Source organism: Halichoeres trimaculatus, unplaced genomic scaffold (assembly GCF_033239565.1).
Source record: "Halichoeres trimaculatus isolate MK-OKI-2021-1 unplaced genomic scaffold, fHalTri1.1 fHalTri1_scaffold_4, whole genome shotgun sequence".
Classification (NCBI taxonomy): Eukaryota; Metazoa; Chordata; class Actinopteri; order Labriformes; family Labridae; genus Halichoeres; species Halichoeres trimaculatus.
The window spans coordinates 25,147,772-25,164,628 of record NW_027437182.1 but is presented as its reverse complement, the minus strand read 5'-3'; the positions used below and the strand labels follow the sequence as shown (position 1 = coordinate 25,164,628).

General features: G+C 40.7%; 1 protein-coding gene across 17 annotated transcripts in view; it reads left to right on the top strand.

The window, feature by feature from the left end:
* Window positions 1-570: 570 nt before the first annotated feature.
* Window positions 571-16,857, top strand: part of celf5a (cugbp, Elav-like family member 5a) — a 215,654-nt gene continuing 199,367 nt past the window's right edge. For 10 of the 17 annotated variants that reach the window (XM_074667423.1, XM_074667418.1, XM_074667420.1 and 7 more), the window contains exon 1: window positions 571-1,034. In XM_074667423.1, the coding sequence (XP_074523524.1) occupies window positions 677-1,034 (358 nt within the window). In that variant the 5' untranslated portion in view covers window positions 571-676. The remainder of the gene's footprint in view (window positions 1,035-16,857) is intronic. The other 7 variants (XM_074667425.1, XM_074667424.1, XM_074667412.1 and 4 more) reach the window with 2 other exon arrangements.

Genomic DNA, 16,857 nt, shown 5'->3' with positions numbered 1-16,857 from the left:
GAACTACATGCACAGACTTTACTTTGCTATTTGCATGATGTGTTATTCATTTCACAAAACTTTCACGAATCAATGTATTTTACTGTCACATGAGCACATGTATTCCTCACAGTCTGCACTTGAGAGATTAGGAGCTGTAACTCCATGGTGTACTTTTTAATTGGACATGCACAGGTATGAGCATGTGAAGCCAGCTGTAGCTTCTTACTGCATGACTTAACTGAAAGGAGTCATCGTTAATGTAACACCTAAGATTTCAGTCAATTGCAAGGAGAACAAACAATTTTCATAGTTTTGGCATTTTTCTAAAATAACGACATGCAGTGGTTCTTCCTGTAGGGTTGAGAGGAGGGCTTTTCTATTTAAAAATTGTGTCACATGCATCATGATCATATTGAAAGGGTGCTTGGGACGCCCATGTCACATGCCAGCTCATTGGCTGAACGGGCTTGCTCTGAGGTGTAGTAACTAATAAGGGACACTGGGTGTCGCCGCAGAGTGTTTAATATCGCTCCTGTGCGCTTATTCCGCCACTCTCACCCCCCTCTTCCTCGTACTGTGTGTGCGTGTGTGTTGTGTGTCGGATAGAAAGTCAGCCTGGTTTCCAGCTGAGTGCTTGCTCTCTCACAGTGTGTGTGTGTGTTGTCATTATTATCCACTCTGCTCCCAGCTCAGAATGGCCAGATTCACTCAGACTGAAACAAGAAGGCAGCACCATCCACAGCAGCCCCAGCCCGCTCACTCCAGCCTGGTTTTCACCGGACCGGGGGCACCACCGACCCAACACCCACTACTACTGATCCCACATCAGCACCAGTACCCTCAGATCACATTCCCGAAACCCATGAACGGGTCAGAACCCATTTCAATTCATCCGGAGAGCGGCAACATGAAAGACCAAGATGCCATTAAGCTGTTTATCGGGCAGATACCGCGGAACTTGGAGGAAAAAGACCTGAAACCTCTGTTCGAACAGTTTGGGAAAATCCACGAACTGACAGTTCTCAAGGACCGATACACCGGCATGCACAAAGGTAACGTGTCGCCCCTTCAAAGCGCTGCGAGGCCCTGAATTTAGCTTAATAATTGCTAATTATTACACAGGCTGAGCTCTAAGAAGTCATTTTTGCTGAAATACTAGCTCGTAAATACGGGTGCATGCTACTTTTCTATTATTCCGGTTCTATCCAGATCTGATATCAGTTTGTTCTTCAGCAGGAATATCATGTGCATCATTACAATATTTTAATCTATTATTTACCTTAAAGGTTTTCTTATTTCGTCCCATGTCTGTTTTATTTTCTTCAAAGCATTAAGTTCTTTTTCATTTGAAAGCACAATATTTGTTGTGTTACCTTGCTTCTTCAACATTTTCTGACAAGGGGAATGTAAATGGTATATTCACAGATATTATGGTGGTTTTCATCACCGGGAGTGTTTTGGTGGCTTGATATGTTGGTCTTGTTCAGTAATTTATTGAAATTGAACAGTCTCTCCCTAACACGCTGTTAAGTGGGGCAGAGGCGCTTGGAAAGGATGCATTTTTAAAGAGCCTTCCCCTGCCAGTCCCGTCTTCCACGGAGAGGCGGCATCATTTATTCATCCATATGCTTTCTTTAACATCTCCCCCATGTGCGAGTCGGGTTGTGTGCAAACCCCGCATGGTGAAATCAGTTCGGTAGCCTACACCACAGTGTCTCCAAAGGGCGCAAGGACTGTCGCAAGATGACGGACGTGGCCACAGAGTGGGCAGAGCTGCTGCGCTGCTGCTGCTGAAGGCTGAAGGAGGCTGAGGCTGTAAATCCACTCAGCTCACTGTACACACTGACAACTTCCAGCTCCCATTAGGAAGTTTGTTATCAGGAGTGTATGGTACATCACTGCTGGGGTGGGAAACCCACTTCACAGTACGCTGTCGCCCCTCACAGCCTTATACACTGTGTTAGACGTCATCATCATCATCATCATCATCATCATCATCATCATCATCATCATCACATCTTACATTCTATTTAAATTTTCTCCCATTGCATTCTTATTGGAGCTCAGCTGAATCAGTTGTAACCTCAGAGTGAGAACTCATTGGATGTATAATGGTTAATATTATCTTAGAGACATTCTCATATTGTGGGAGACTTCCATGAAAGTTCTGATCATACTGACATAATAAATGCCATTGAAATCCTTCATCTTAACACACAAGGCCAACTCTCTTCTTAGAAAAGAAGAGTTGTGTGTTTTTGGATGTGGCTTTGAAAAACCAATCACTGGCATGACATTCATTTAGTCACAATACAATGTTTTTACCCCCTTTGGATTTCCATCTTGCTCTCCTGCAGAGCAGATGTTGATATGTGAGGGATGTTAGTACAGGAGATAAGCTTTTTATTGCTGTGACATTTAGAAAAGACGAATGGCAATCTGTTTCAATAATGAAAATGCCATTTACAAACATTGCAAATAATGTCATGTCCTCAGTGTCATAAAATTACAATCACTAGTTATTAAATTTGTTAGTAGAACAAAGGTTGTCATCATGTTGCAGTATTGAAGCTGCATCGGATAAGCAATGATTTTTCCTCATCATTTATGTGGATTGACATCTTTGCATCGATTACATGGTTTTAATGACAGAAGGACTACAACAAAAAGATGCCTTTAGGATATGATCGTATAGGGTGAATGTAAGCAGAAACAAAGGTTTAACATTTACAGAACAATTTCATTTCATACTGGAACTATCCTGTGATCCAAAATAAGCTTTAGACCTCACGTACTATCACATTTGGACTAAAAAAACCCAACATATAGGGTTTCACACACTGTACACCAACATCGTGCTATCACAGCTCCTATTAGCTGCATATTTCATGAAGTCACATGCCTGAATGGCAAACACCCCAGATGCTGCAGTAGATATGTGTGGAAGGAAAGATATTTTTCAGTGCAGCACTCATTTGGCATTCAGCAGTATGTGTTTGCTTGTGCATGTGTGTGCATACATATACTAAAATGTCATTGCACTGTGTTGCATAATGATTGCAGTATTTTGCTCTTGATTGGCTCTCACCTGATCCCGGTGTCAGGGGAAAGACGTGAGGCTGTAGATATGTTTGCAAAGAGAGAAAACAGAAAAATACAAGAAATACATTTTATTGGTGGATTGGTTTTACTTGCGTTAATGTCCTGTTTATTTACTTATTGTATTGTTTTTAGTTTCTAACAACACAGATACATTTTTCTGTCAAATGAGCGAACTAGAAGCGCTGTTGGTATTCAGTCAAGATATCTTTGTCCACAGTGGACAAATTCCTAAAAAGCTTAGTAGAAAAAATGACTTCTTTTTGAATTTCAAGTAAAAAGATGTGTGCATTTGTGCTATTTTCTCTTTAAAGTTTTAAAGCAATCACTCTTTTATAACTTAACAAAAATCTGAAACACCAGCTTGTGAGAATGCAGCTAAGGAAGTTCAACAAAAACCAAGTCTTATTTGCTTCTCAAAGTAATTTCTTGAACCTTTATCCATAAACTTATAAACAATAAACTAGTTCAGATAAGTACTGCTTAGACAACTTACGGTTAATTGCTTAAAATGCTAAATGATTAACACTTTTGAAACAGACCCTGATCTGTCAGTGTCGCTGAAGTTTGTTTATAGTTAATCATATTATTTAGCAGAAGAGGCTTATGTGTATGGATTGGTGTCACACACACGCCAACACACACTGAATGCACACATTATTTTCATCACTCTGAGCATTGTGCATTAGTAGTCACTGCACTTATTCTGTCATTTTGATTTCCAGTTCATGCACATTGTGCTTTGTGTGTTTATTCTTCCCTCTTTTCTTATGCAACCATTTTTTCCCCCCGTGGTAATCCATGAGGGAAAACATGGAATTAGTTTGTAAAGCGTGATAATAATGCATGGCCATAATAACTTGACTCAAGAGGATTAGCAAATGTGCATTGTCTGAAGCAGCAGTCTCTTGGGTGATCAGCTGGTTGCCTTCCTAAACAGTGGCTGCCTCTGCCAATTAAAAATTCAGTCTAGTCTGCCTCTTCAAACGATTAATTCTGCCCACACTGCCGATGGCCTGCCAATTATTGTCACCCAATTGGTATTAATAGGTGAAGGATTTCCTGATGTTGAATTTATCATAGACTCTGAGAACTTCACCCTTTGGCTCTAATTAGCTCCCACTTATAGCACATGCAGAACACACACTTGCATGTCAGTGCACATGCATAAATGCAGAATCAAGGCTCTAATTGGCAGTTCTGTGTTCAGTTTGCATGTTTCTGATTGCATTTATTTCATTTTATTTCTCATTTCTTTTACTATTTGGCAGTTCTGCTCTGAAAAAGGGTTGATACACGAAAAACACCCAAAAACAGTCTGCAATCTCTTTCACTGAGGACTGAACTGCTCCAATTCTCTGGACAGTTTTTATCCTGTGAATTCTGTTGAGAATGACTGATCCTCCCTCGTGCAGTTAAGTAACATACTATCAAAAGAGAGCAAAAGAAGGAAGAGTTTTTCCCCGTTCAGGTGTGATTCAGCACAGCAGGCAGACAGACACAACAATCCCTGCTTCAATCTACCGGCCAGCTCTGACTGGTATCAATATTAAGCTATTGTCGGGTATCATCGTGTTAATGCATTTATAAATGGACCAGAGATATTGCTGTAGACCTCAGCCAAGCAGAAGCACATTAAATCACAGAATAATCTAATGAAATATTTATTCAAGTTTTTATTTTTTTTCTCCCTCTGCGCTTGTCTGATGGATAGCGTTCCTCTGTGGGTCGCCCTCCTAATAAAAAAGATAGAAGGAAGGAAGGAAACAGGAATAGCTGGGACACAGCATATGCATCAAAGCAAAATGATATGGCATTAATATGAGGCTGCTGTTTTCCTAAAGGCAGTAGTTTCATTAAACTGAGCTGGAGCTGGGTGAAGGTTCAGTTTTTCCTCATTGATATGATTGTAAGTGTGGGTGCATCCTCACGTCTCCATACTGTGTGTGTGCCTTATGGAAAGAGTCAAAGATCACGGCACTGCTGTAGGACAGCATCCCCCCTGAGGAAACAGATGGGATAAATTCACTTACAGACTATAAACAGAGCTGTAGAAATGACATGGACAGGACACACACAACACGCTGTGATGATATTACTGATTTACCAGACGTCAGTGTAGCAAATAATGACCGCTGTGTGACTAATAATCAAATCAAACACTTTTGTTAAGGTCTTTTTAATGCATGCAATGCTTAGCATCAGTTAAGTTAAGGCTGCATAATTAATGGCATTAGCATTGTGATCACAATATGAGCTTTGTTATTAATCAAATCAGATTTTTAGATTTTAAAACTTAAAGAAAGGCATATACACATGAAAACCTGTTTTAACTAAGACAGTAAGAATGTAAGGTCAAGGGGCTATAGGAAAATTAGATTCTAGACAGTGTGAGTTTTCACATTTTGGCTAAATCAATATCTAACAGTTGATGTTTCTGCTCTTATTCAGCTGTTCTTTAGCAGTGGACACATTTTTGAACCTAAAGGATTCAGTTGTTACAACTTTGATTCCTGTTGCTGTTATCACTTCCACTAATGTTCCAAGTTGCTTTGTTGTGACTTGCAACTTAAAGATGCGAACATGAGCACTGCTTCCTAGATTACAGGATCTTGCATTTCTTTTTTTAACTGATGGAGACGGTTGGTGCCCTGTAGCTCCTCAGGCTGCTTCCACACCTGTGCCCAGTGACGGTTTACATCTCTTGCTTGCGATGTTTACAAATGAGAGTGCTGGTGTAAACTATTGATTGTGGAGCTGAAACGATTCCTCAAATTATTCGAGGTACTTGATTACAAAAAATACTTGAATAATTTTCTCTTTCTTCTCTGGTATTTCATATAGAGCTGAGGCCATATTAAGGGAGTTTTCAGACCCCTCAAGCTACCTCTTATACTAAATAGCAACTAGCAACAAAGCTTCTTTTCTGGAGTTTGGAGACTAATGGGTCATTCTACGAAACTGGTGCCATTTGGGTCCGCAACATTTGATGAGATGAACAGGGCACAAAAAATGTGTCAAAGTGTGTTTACAAATTTTGGAGCTACCAAAGCAAGTGCTCTTTTTGACATGCTGTATCAGAAAATTCTATTTCTTAAAGAGAAAAATTCTCATTTGAAAAATAACTGCTCTTCAACTAAACAAAAATGTATTTTATCCGATTACTCGATTAATCTATGGGATTTTCAGTAGAATACTCGAATAATAAAATACTTGATAGCTGCAGCCTAATTGATTGTGCCACAGTTTCAACGGGCAGAAGTCAAAATCTACCACAAACCTCTTCATGTGTTGTTATGATAGGTGCAGTTTGGTTTGCTCCTAGTTTTGCTTTTGTTGTTAACTATTCACCATTGTCATGAGGTTTGGACCAATCAAAAAACAGTTATTGGATTTTGATATACTTTCATATACATTCCTGTTCTTTGTTTCTTACTCTTCACTTTCCTGCAATGATGAGTGATGCTATTTTACCTTGCATGTTCTTTGCATATTGACAGGGCCCAACACTGAGGCAGTAAAAACAATTCACAGTCTCCTTGTAGTTTTGTGCAGTGATTCGATTTAACAAATCCAGAATAAAATCCTCTGTCAGGGCTAGTGAGCGAAGGCCACCGAGCCAAACTAATGCAGCAACAACACTCGCCTTGCAATCTTTAAACGTCTGTAAATATTGTAATAAGCAACAGGGCTTTCCTCATAAAAGATGCAGCAGCTCAACTGCTACTGACAGGCGCTATGGGCCTTGACTTCAGGATGAGGAGCGCTGCCTCCCCCCCTTTTCTTTTCCCTCTTTTCTGTTGGTTTTTCCAAGGAGATTGCCAATCTGTGATGCCGACAAGGCCGCGCTCTGCTGGAGGTCATTGTCCACTCACCAAACTCACCTGGCTTTTTATTCTGTGTCTGCATCACTCCCCTTAATCCCTGCCCGAGTGAGCCTTTCAGATGGATTGATTTCCTGCTTCGATGCAACATTCATTATGGCTCGCAGTATATTATGCTTTCAGTGTGTTGAAAGTGCCGTTATGCTGTGACCTTTGTGGAATATGTTTGCTCTTAATGTGGGCCGGGAGCAAAGACAGATATGAGAATATGTAACGAGAGGTCAAAAAGAAAAATAGACCAATTTAGTTTATGCAACTACACAGTAAATTTAGATTTTTTTAAGAGTGAACAGATGAAGGTTTATGATGGTTTGTTTCAGGTTGTGGACACTGTCATGATTGAAGGCACGGCCGTAATGGCATGGGTGTTAAAGATTAGAGTCTTTTTAAAAGCTTGTGTCCCATTACTTATGGCTGAAAATAATGGAAATTGCTGATGCAGCATTTGCTGAAGTGAAATGATTGTTGCTGTGATAAGAAGTTATGTTCGAGACAAGAATTATTATTTTTCTATCACTAACTTTGCATTCTCAAATCAATAACCTATGATGTATTAGTCAGAAATATTAATGTGATAGCAGGGAAAGTCTGGTGATGGATTTCTTTGGATTGACATAGAAAACTGTTTTCTATTCTCTCGAGCTGATGCAAAGTCTTTTTCAGATTTCCAGGAGAGAGTTTTGGCCTGACTTATTTTTGGTGTTTTGAGGGTCTAATAGAGTTGGTAAGCCTACCGCTGTCCTGTTCACACACAAAGGTCACAGCTATTTCCTTTGTCTAAATAGAGGGATAGAAGTCTATCTGTTTTGTATGGGGAGCTTAAAGAGAGTGCCATTGCCTACAGAGCAGAGTGTTCTCATATGAGGAGGGGGTTATAAAGGCACAGAGGGAGAAAAGAGGAGCGAGGGACAGAGGAGGGGGTTGGTAGTTCCTGTTAGAATAGCACGAGCTCTTTAATGTTGTGTTTGAGCCTGGCTGGGCACAGATTCATTTTAGAAGGAAAATGAAATAACAAGGGAGTGGGGAGAAGAGATTTTAATGCAATGTTTTGTGATAATCCCTCTCTATTTTGGAACGGTTCAGGAGAACTCATGCGATAAAGCCCCGTACAAGGCTGGAAAATAATAAGTTATTTGTCTTGACTTATAGAACTGTGTCCTTAGAGGCCTTACTAACCCTTGTGTTTTAGCCAAAACACAATCACAGATTAGTCAAGCTGTCACATCTCTCTGATTGCCAAATGGTTAAGCCCCTGATGCTGGTGTAAATGAACAATGCATACATGTTGCACATGTATCTACTTGAGAGTGCACACGACAGCAAAGATGCACAGATATGCCTGAGCACTGTCACAAGGAGGATGGCACATGTGTGCAGCAGGGCCCACGAGGCAAACGACAGACTGACACATGGGTGCAGAACGAGTGGATGTATGGACAGATGGATAAGTGGAGGGGGGAAAGATGAAGTGTTTGTCAGAGATGCAGAAACAAATAGTTGCTTTTATCCCCAGGCTGTGCAGGCTGGGAGGGGGTAGAGTGATGGCTCAGCCTGGGACACGCAGGATTCACTGACAGGTTGAGAGCCGTTTGGACACCGGAGGGCGGGATTGATGGAGGATGGAGGAGGAGGAGGAGGAGCAGAGGCCAAGTTTAGCAGATGTATAAAACAATAGTATGAAAGCTGTTAACAGAGAAAATCCCTCCAGCAACACTCGTAATACTTAGTTTCCACTACTGCTGATACTGCAAATGATATGTTTTCTCATCTCAGAGGCCAATATTTTTATTGTTATTAATTATAAGAAATACTAAGGTATGCAACAATAAAAATGCTTATGTAAGCAATAAAAACAGTCTAAAATATGCTCACAGTGCCATTTCTAAATTATTCAAGAACATCAAGAACCTTTGCCTACATATGTATATTAAAAATCCCCAGCATGTGATTAAGGCACATTTATGATTGGAAAAAGTCATAAATGCTCAGGTCGGTGAGGCATGTGTGAAGATACATGCTGCTCAGCACAGTTAAAAATAGAAATTCTGTGGTATTTCCGAAAATAGGTTAAGCTGCCATCGCTGCACTGCTGGCATGACATCACTGATTGCCTGCCAGCCTCCCCCAAAAGACTGCTCCCATACTGTGCTCAAACGGAGGGATAGAGCGAGGGAGAGACAGGGGGGAGCATCTGTGGGCGACTGCAGGGCCATGTCCTCCTCATTTCCAGCAATCCCCCCTCCCTCATACCCTCCAATCCCCTCACACCCCATCCCTTCCATCACGCAGCCATCTCCCCCCTCACTCCTTCCATCTATCTTTCCCAGTGAAGCTGCAGCGCTGTAGCTAACAGTCCCTGTGCTTTATTGCCAGAGACACAAACTGGTCAAGGGCTTTGTACTGGAGATGTATCGCAGCCACTTTTTTTAGTGTGACACAAGCAGAATGAATGCCAAATAGTACCGACGCCTCGGATAAAAGATAGAATTTGTATTTCTTTTTTGATGATCAAAATGTAAATGTGGTTGAATGAACATAGTATGTGGACTTTAAATGAGTCCCAACATGGCAGCTTCTCCATGGCTCACTCTTAATGGTAGATCTGGCTTAATTAAAAAAGACTACTCAAATTAATTAATGGCTGATGGGTTCTCATATCTGATTTGTGTGCTCTTTGGGTTCACTTCAGAAGGGTGCCTCTGCCATTCATCCTATCTGTCCATAGATAGGTATAAGGATGTAATAAGATACTTCACACAATATATAAGATACAGTACAACACAGCGTGATTATGATATGATGCCATATGATCCTTTTGACATAAGATATAATATATGATGTGATATATGGATTAATATTATTCACAAAACATGCATCTTATGCCACTTTTTTTTTGCTTTTTATGGAGGTGCACTGTTTATAACCCAGTAAATCTAATTTTTACCTTGCACTACTGAGTGTCTCCATCAGGGTGAGGAATGCTCTATGAACGTGTATCTGACAGAAATATATTTAAAATACTTGTATGCATGATTCATTTACCTCAGTATACAGTAAGTTTGAATGTTAGCACAATGTTTTTTGTACTGGAGTATGAAAAGTAGTTGCAACAGCTGCTACTGCTAGCTGTAGCCGGGATGATGCTGTGAACAGTGGTGCTCAGCATAATTTAAACAGCGCTTTCTCTCCATTGACTGTGTTTACCCACACCATGTGAGGTTAATGCTTTGACATTCTAGTTGTGCCATTATCTTTTTAAGTGAAACTTAGGAAAAACTTCAGATTATTATCCAATGATACACTTGTCACAATTTTTTGACCTTAAGTGTCACAAACAACACAATGTTACATTGGCACAGCAGGTCCTGGAAGTTAAGTGCAACTTCTGTGAACTGCAAAACTATGACTGAGGTTTCATTCAGAAAGATTCAAGTTGGAACTGTTTCTTGACTGTTGAAAAAAAGAAAATAATGGTCAGTAGATATATTATTTTGACGACCTGCCCAGTCACCATCTATGCATGGGAACAGTAGTGGTACATCCTCAACAGCAAAAGCTTCATTTGCTACCGCCATGCATGTTTCTCTTTTCAGTTAAATGCAGGAGATATTATGATGTCCAGCAGGAAGAGTCAAAGGCAGGTTGTATCCCTTACATTGACCAACAAAAATCTGTCTAACAAGGTTTTTATTGGTATAAAATGTATTGATAAAAGACACAAATCTAGGGGAAAGACATATAGACACATTTTTGTCATGCAGGTTATAAATGAAAGTACGTTTTTGGAGTGAGGCTCCATTCAGTGAATGCACTGAATGGAAAGAATGAGTTTAAGAAACAGAGTGCTCATTAGAAGTTTGTTTATAAAGACAAGTGCAATTAGTGTTTCCACTGAAGGAGGCCTGTTTACAGTAAAGCTGTAATGGAAAAGAAAGTGTGTGTGTGTTTGTGTGTGTTGCATTGCCGTGTGGTGTTTTCTTCTTCTCCTGACGTCTTTCTTCCTTGTTCCTCCTTTAATCACTTCTTTCTAGCAACCTTTGGGCCTTTGAAGCGTTGTCTGTAAAGGTATCTCAAATCAAACTGAAAGCCCTCCCCCCCTCTGAGTCTGCAGTCAGTTTGAAGCTGCCAGTCATTTGTGATTCAGATCTGTGCAATGATCAATTGATGGTTTTAAATAATGGCTTTCACCTTTCAGAAAGGACATGCATTGTTTGAAATAATGCATCATATATCAAGTACATTAAATAATGACTGTCAGTGGAGACATAATGCACTACTTTGTGTAGCTGTGCAATGGGTCAGAGCCAAGTAAAAGGGTTTTTATTATGTCCTTTTGCTTAGTCCTTTTTTGTTTTTCCAAGAGGATGTTTTGGTACATTAAAAGGCAGAGGAGCAGTTTTCTGACTTTGACTGGGGGGTCTCAGAGAAACTTTTATTGATTTCTGTGTAAATCCCCTTGTTGGAGCAGACTTTGTTGCAGGGAGGGAGGGAGAGGCATGACAGGCCGGAGAGACAGGACTTGGCAGGTAAACTCGTGTTGCCCTCCCAGAAGAAGCACGGCGGGAGGCAGTAAGTGTGAACCTACACATTATTTACAGCTCTGTGAAACTTCATCCATTAACAGTGTCAATTAGCCTGCTCATCAGGGATGCGTGCCAAGATGTATTTATAGATCGGACCTTGGCTTTAACAGCAGAAGAGAGATGAAGTACAAAGGTAGTCTACAAAAGCTATAAGGCTTACTTTAAAGTCTACAGTACGGTGAGGGTTGCCAAAGAACCATATATAGAGAGGGCTCTTGCCAACTTGGGGATGGGCGGGTGATTGCAATCTATCATGTCACCTCCTGAAGCTTCACCTTTACCCTCAAACAGCATTACTTTTTAGTGTCTTGGGAGCTTTAGCAGGAGCTACTTAGGTGAACTGAATTGCTGTTTTCTGCCTTCAGAATGCAACTACGCCTACAATATAGCTCCAAGTACATGTCAGCTTTTGAGAGAAGTACCCTACAGTTGGATTATATATGAAGAACCACTTGTGCCCAGAGAGAACTATTTAACCTCAGTGCCATACAATATAATGTGAGCACAGAGGTGTCAACATATATCTCTATTTATCTTTATGATGGCTTCTTTGCCCCCCGTACAGATTCTGAAGCATACACCCAGCCTTTCAGAAAGAATTTACTGCATTTGTCACACTCATTAGGCAATGCACGCCTCCCTTATAACACAAGCATGTTCTGTAAATACTCACGTTCACACCCTTGCACACTGGAAGCTCCTTTGGGACATGCTGCCTATGGATCTGTTGGACTGCTGCTGGAGGGCTAGTGTAGTCTATATGAGCGAGTAGCAACAAATCAATGGCTGAGGTCTCCTGCTCAGGGGTCACTGAGGGTACAAGGGAGGGTCCGGGGACTATTTTCTTGCCCTCATGATGGACAGCGATTCTCCTTTGCACGCTCAGCGACGTCCATTCCCCTACCAAGCCTTTTCTCAAGGTGAGGGGATGATGGGAAGGGAAGTGAAAGGAGATAAAGAGGAGGATTTGGAGCAGAAGATGAGGGGATGGAGTGATTGATGAAGGTGTGATGGAAGAGTGTAGTCGGCTTCAGGATCATGAGATGGTGACTGAGCACAGTGGCGGGCTTGCTTTAAGGTGGCTGTCTGACTTAATTAAGGTTTACAGGTTACGCTAGGCTACTGCTTATATTACAGTGCTCATTACAAGCCCATTAAGCCTGGGCAGAGAAAATATTGTTGTCAGAACAATGAGTGAGAGCATTTTGGAAAGTCTCTGCCAACTCCATGCTCCAGCTCTTCTTTATTACACCTCTCTGTCTGCCCTGCCTCTCCCTGAACATTGGCATGGTTGTGTGAACAGATCGAGGACTTTTTTTTCCTTCAAAAGGTGAGGGAGTGATTGTTAAAAGCTTCTCCGAGACCAGACTGATTACCCCCCTCACGGTCAATCTGCGCCACTGAGCCTCCTGCCTCCCCGGCTGGCAATGATTCAGGTCATAATCACATTGTATCAGTGCTGATGATGTGTGTCTCAGCTTGCGACCCCTCTGAAAGGCTATCAGTTCCCCCAGAGCCCCACATGGCAGTAAATGAAGTAAGCAAGTAATCTGCCCACAGTGATAGCATTTTCCAAAGAGTGCAAATGATGTGTGAGGGAGCAGGGGCGAGAATGGTGCCAGGGCTGGCTTCGTTTCTGCTACCTTCACACTTTCCGGGCAAGGAAATGCCACATTGAGAGCAAGTTCACACTTTTTCATGCGCTCATTCAACACTGGGGCAGTTTGGCTCCTCAGGGGTGAGGAGATGGGAAAGAGGGGAGAAAAATGGGAATGCAAGGGGGGATGAAAAGAGAAGGGCTGTGCTTTAAACCAGCTCATTCTACTGAGAATTGCCTTCATATTTAACAAGTCTGCTGAATAAAAAGAAAGAAGAAAACAACAAACAAAAAAAATGAAAGAAGCAACATAAATGTTCCAAAAGTATTAAGTATCCATTACTAAGTTTTATTAAGAGTTGTTGCTCAAAGTCAATCAGTTAAGATATAATAATTAGGTATATCCCGATCAGGTATTTTTGCCCCACGAGTTCGAGTCTGAGTCATTTGATTTTGAGTATCTGCCAATACCAAGTCCAGATCCGATACTTCTGTTCTGATACATCACGCTCCCAGCTTAAAGCTCCTGCCATGTTCTGCTCTACTGTACGGTATTCAACCAATAGTATCACTGTTGTGATGTCATGCCCTGCGTTGTTTCTGTGTGGGGTTGAGACAGTCTGACTCTGTACCACCACATAAATACTGTTATTTTGGTCTTTAGAATCGAAAAAATGATAAGAATATATATATATATATATATATATATATATATATATATATATATATATATATATTCTTATCATTTTTTCGATATAACCTATATATATGTATATCAAGTCTGTAACCATTTGATCGGCCCCAATATCCGATCATGCAATATGATCTGGACACCCCTAACAATAATCATAAATAATTGTGTGCTAGTGGGAGACTGTGCAAAAGATTGGTTACACAATATTTGATGATAGAAGCAGACTATATAATTTCTGATTTGTAGGGTATTTCTTCCGATGGTTAAAGCAAATATGACACTTCCACTAAAAACTATTGTACTGTATGTATCCCATTCCTGTTTTCCTACGTTGATGTTACAGTGGTGATGGTGGAGTGATGTTTGACAAAGTAAGTGTTATTCAATGCCCATGGGTTATTATCTGACTATATAACATCACAGTAACAAGCTAACCGTTTGATTCTGTTTAAAAAAACAGACTCTTCTCGCTTGAGCCTCTGTGTAACTTTAGCCTTCGTCTCCTTGTAAAGAGACAGTGTCTGACCATAGTGTGGGATTTCATGCTTTTAATGCAGTGTTCACTAATCTGAGTTCTTAATTGTGTAAAATGGCTGCGAGTCTTTGGCTCTGTATGCAGTTATATCTTGTGATATATTGAGAGCTAGCTTGTACTGCTAATAGAAAGATATGCTGAAAACGCTCTCACCTTGCATTTTCACGTAACAGCAGTGTGGCAGTGTCTATATATTGTTGTTTTTTTGTATGGCCATCACCATTTTTTCTGTCTCATTACTTGAGATAGGGAAATTGAAATGCTTCTTCACATCAGATTTTGAAGCAGCTGAAGTATGCACAATTTAAAAACCTAGCTGTAGCTGGCTACCAGTGCTGATGTCTGCCATTGTCACTGAACTATCTGAGGAACTTCCCACATTAGATGGTGGTTTACAGCTGTGCACCACAGTGGCTGAAACAAAACTACTCTCTTTGCCTGGAAAAACCATCCAATCACATGTCCACAGCAGTTTTGAGGCACTTGGGTGCCAAATTATAGAATTGAAGGAACTGTTAAATCCCTCTTAACTTCCAATGAATGCAAAATAGACGCACATTTATCATTAATTTATTTACTTGAATATATGTTTTATTTGATAGATTGTAGCTGTATGTGTTTTGTATGCAATATATAATTAGGGCACATTGGCCAACTTTTCCTCTGAACCTGAGCCTTGGTTTTGGGGAATGTAAATGCCCCGACTATATAGTATCTTTTAACACTCACTTCCTGTCGTTTTCTCTGTCTCTCATGTTCGGCTCTTTAATTACATGCCAATTCAACACAGTGAAAAGGAAGAGATTCAGCCCTGTTTCCCAGTGCCCACACACACACACACACACACACACACACACACACACACACACACACACACACACACACACACACACACACACACCCTTAAAAATATATCATCAAGAGAAGAAAAAAAAACAAGGAGATCTGACTTGGCTAAAAGAAAGAAGACATGGTGGATAAAAGAGAGAGGAGGGAGAAGGAGAAAAAGGAAGGGGAAGTGTTTCTTCTCTTTGGAGCTGAATTCGGTATGTGCGATAAGGCTGTTTTAGCCTTCTATCAGATGATGCAGAGGATCATCTCCTCACAATGGGAAGGCTTCCCCCATTGCTGTGTCAGCAGGCTCCGATTACAGTGGCTTTTTGTTGTGTTTCAAACAATTTCATCATGCCCCCCCACACACCCCACGCACACTTCTGCACTTGGTATGCAAGGCAGCACTGGCAATTTGTACGTGTTTGGATTCCAATTATGGACTTGTTAAAGCTTTTTCGCCTGTGGCCTGCAAATTCTTATTAAGCCATACATTAAAGAGCACAGAATCACATTTAAATGGAGTTCATGTTTCTCTTTTGTTTGCCACTGTTGTGGTTCTTATTAATTTATTCTCGATGCCCTATATGCATTACACATTAACAAATAAATCGTGTTTGTGATTGTAATGCAAAATACTTGTTTCTTATTCAGAGATAGGGCCAACATTTGTCAAGTAAACCAACAACAAGCCCAGAGAGAGTGGAAAAGAGAGAAAAACAAGCACTGAAACGGACCCGTTCCCTCCTATTACCCTCAACCATTTGAGAAACAAACAAACAAACAAACTGAAAAACAACAAGGATATTTGTTTACGCAGTCTTGGTTTTTCTTTGCGAGCAGACATAGAGGAGAAACAAGGAGTGAGGCAGCAGTGTGAGTGATTGAGTGATTTGCTTGGTGGCTATTGGAAATCATTAGGTTAGGGGTGTTGGGACAAGGGAGGCTACAGGGAGGACACCAGTGCTACAGTCAGCCACCTCTAAGGTCCTGACCCTGGAAAGGCTCCATCACTATCTGTCTTTCTTATGGTGAAAAGCCTGGCAGGGTGCTGACAGACTGTCCCAAACAAATGGAGAAGTGTCATGGAATAGAAAAGAAGGAACTCAGTTTAAACCTAAATAAACAGTCTATAAATGTGCAACTTTTTCACATACACAGTTTTGTGCATGCCTTGGCTTATGTGTGAAAAGGAAAATCAAGATACAGTTCACTGAATGGATCAATGACTGACATGACATTTCAAACTTTCTTTTCTGATACACTCAGAAAAGGAGTTGAGGTTATAATAAAGGAGCAAAGGTTACAGAACAGAATAACCCTAACCCATGGGCTCTTGGAAAGACAATGCATAGTGAATTTGCCTTGTTGAAAGCAATAGTGTATGCAAAAGGAAAAATGGATTAGGATATTGTCTGTGTAGAAACCTGATACATCACCACCCACTGAATACATTTGTTTGGTGAAATGTGATCCAAAATGCAGCTGCTGCAAATAAAGTGTCTTCAGAGTGGCAGAAATATGATGCACAGTAACCCATATGAACCTCATTAATAGAACACAAGCAAATCTATTTATTCAGACAGTGGGGGGGATGATTGCCTCGATGCTGCATTCACTTTCTCACACTTCCTCTGTGTGGCTTTTTTTGT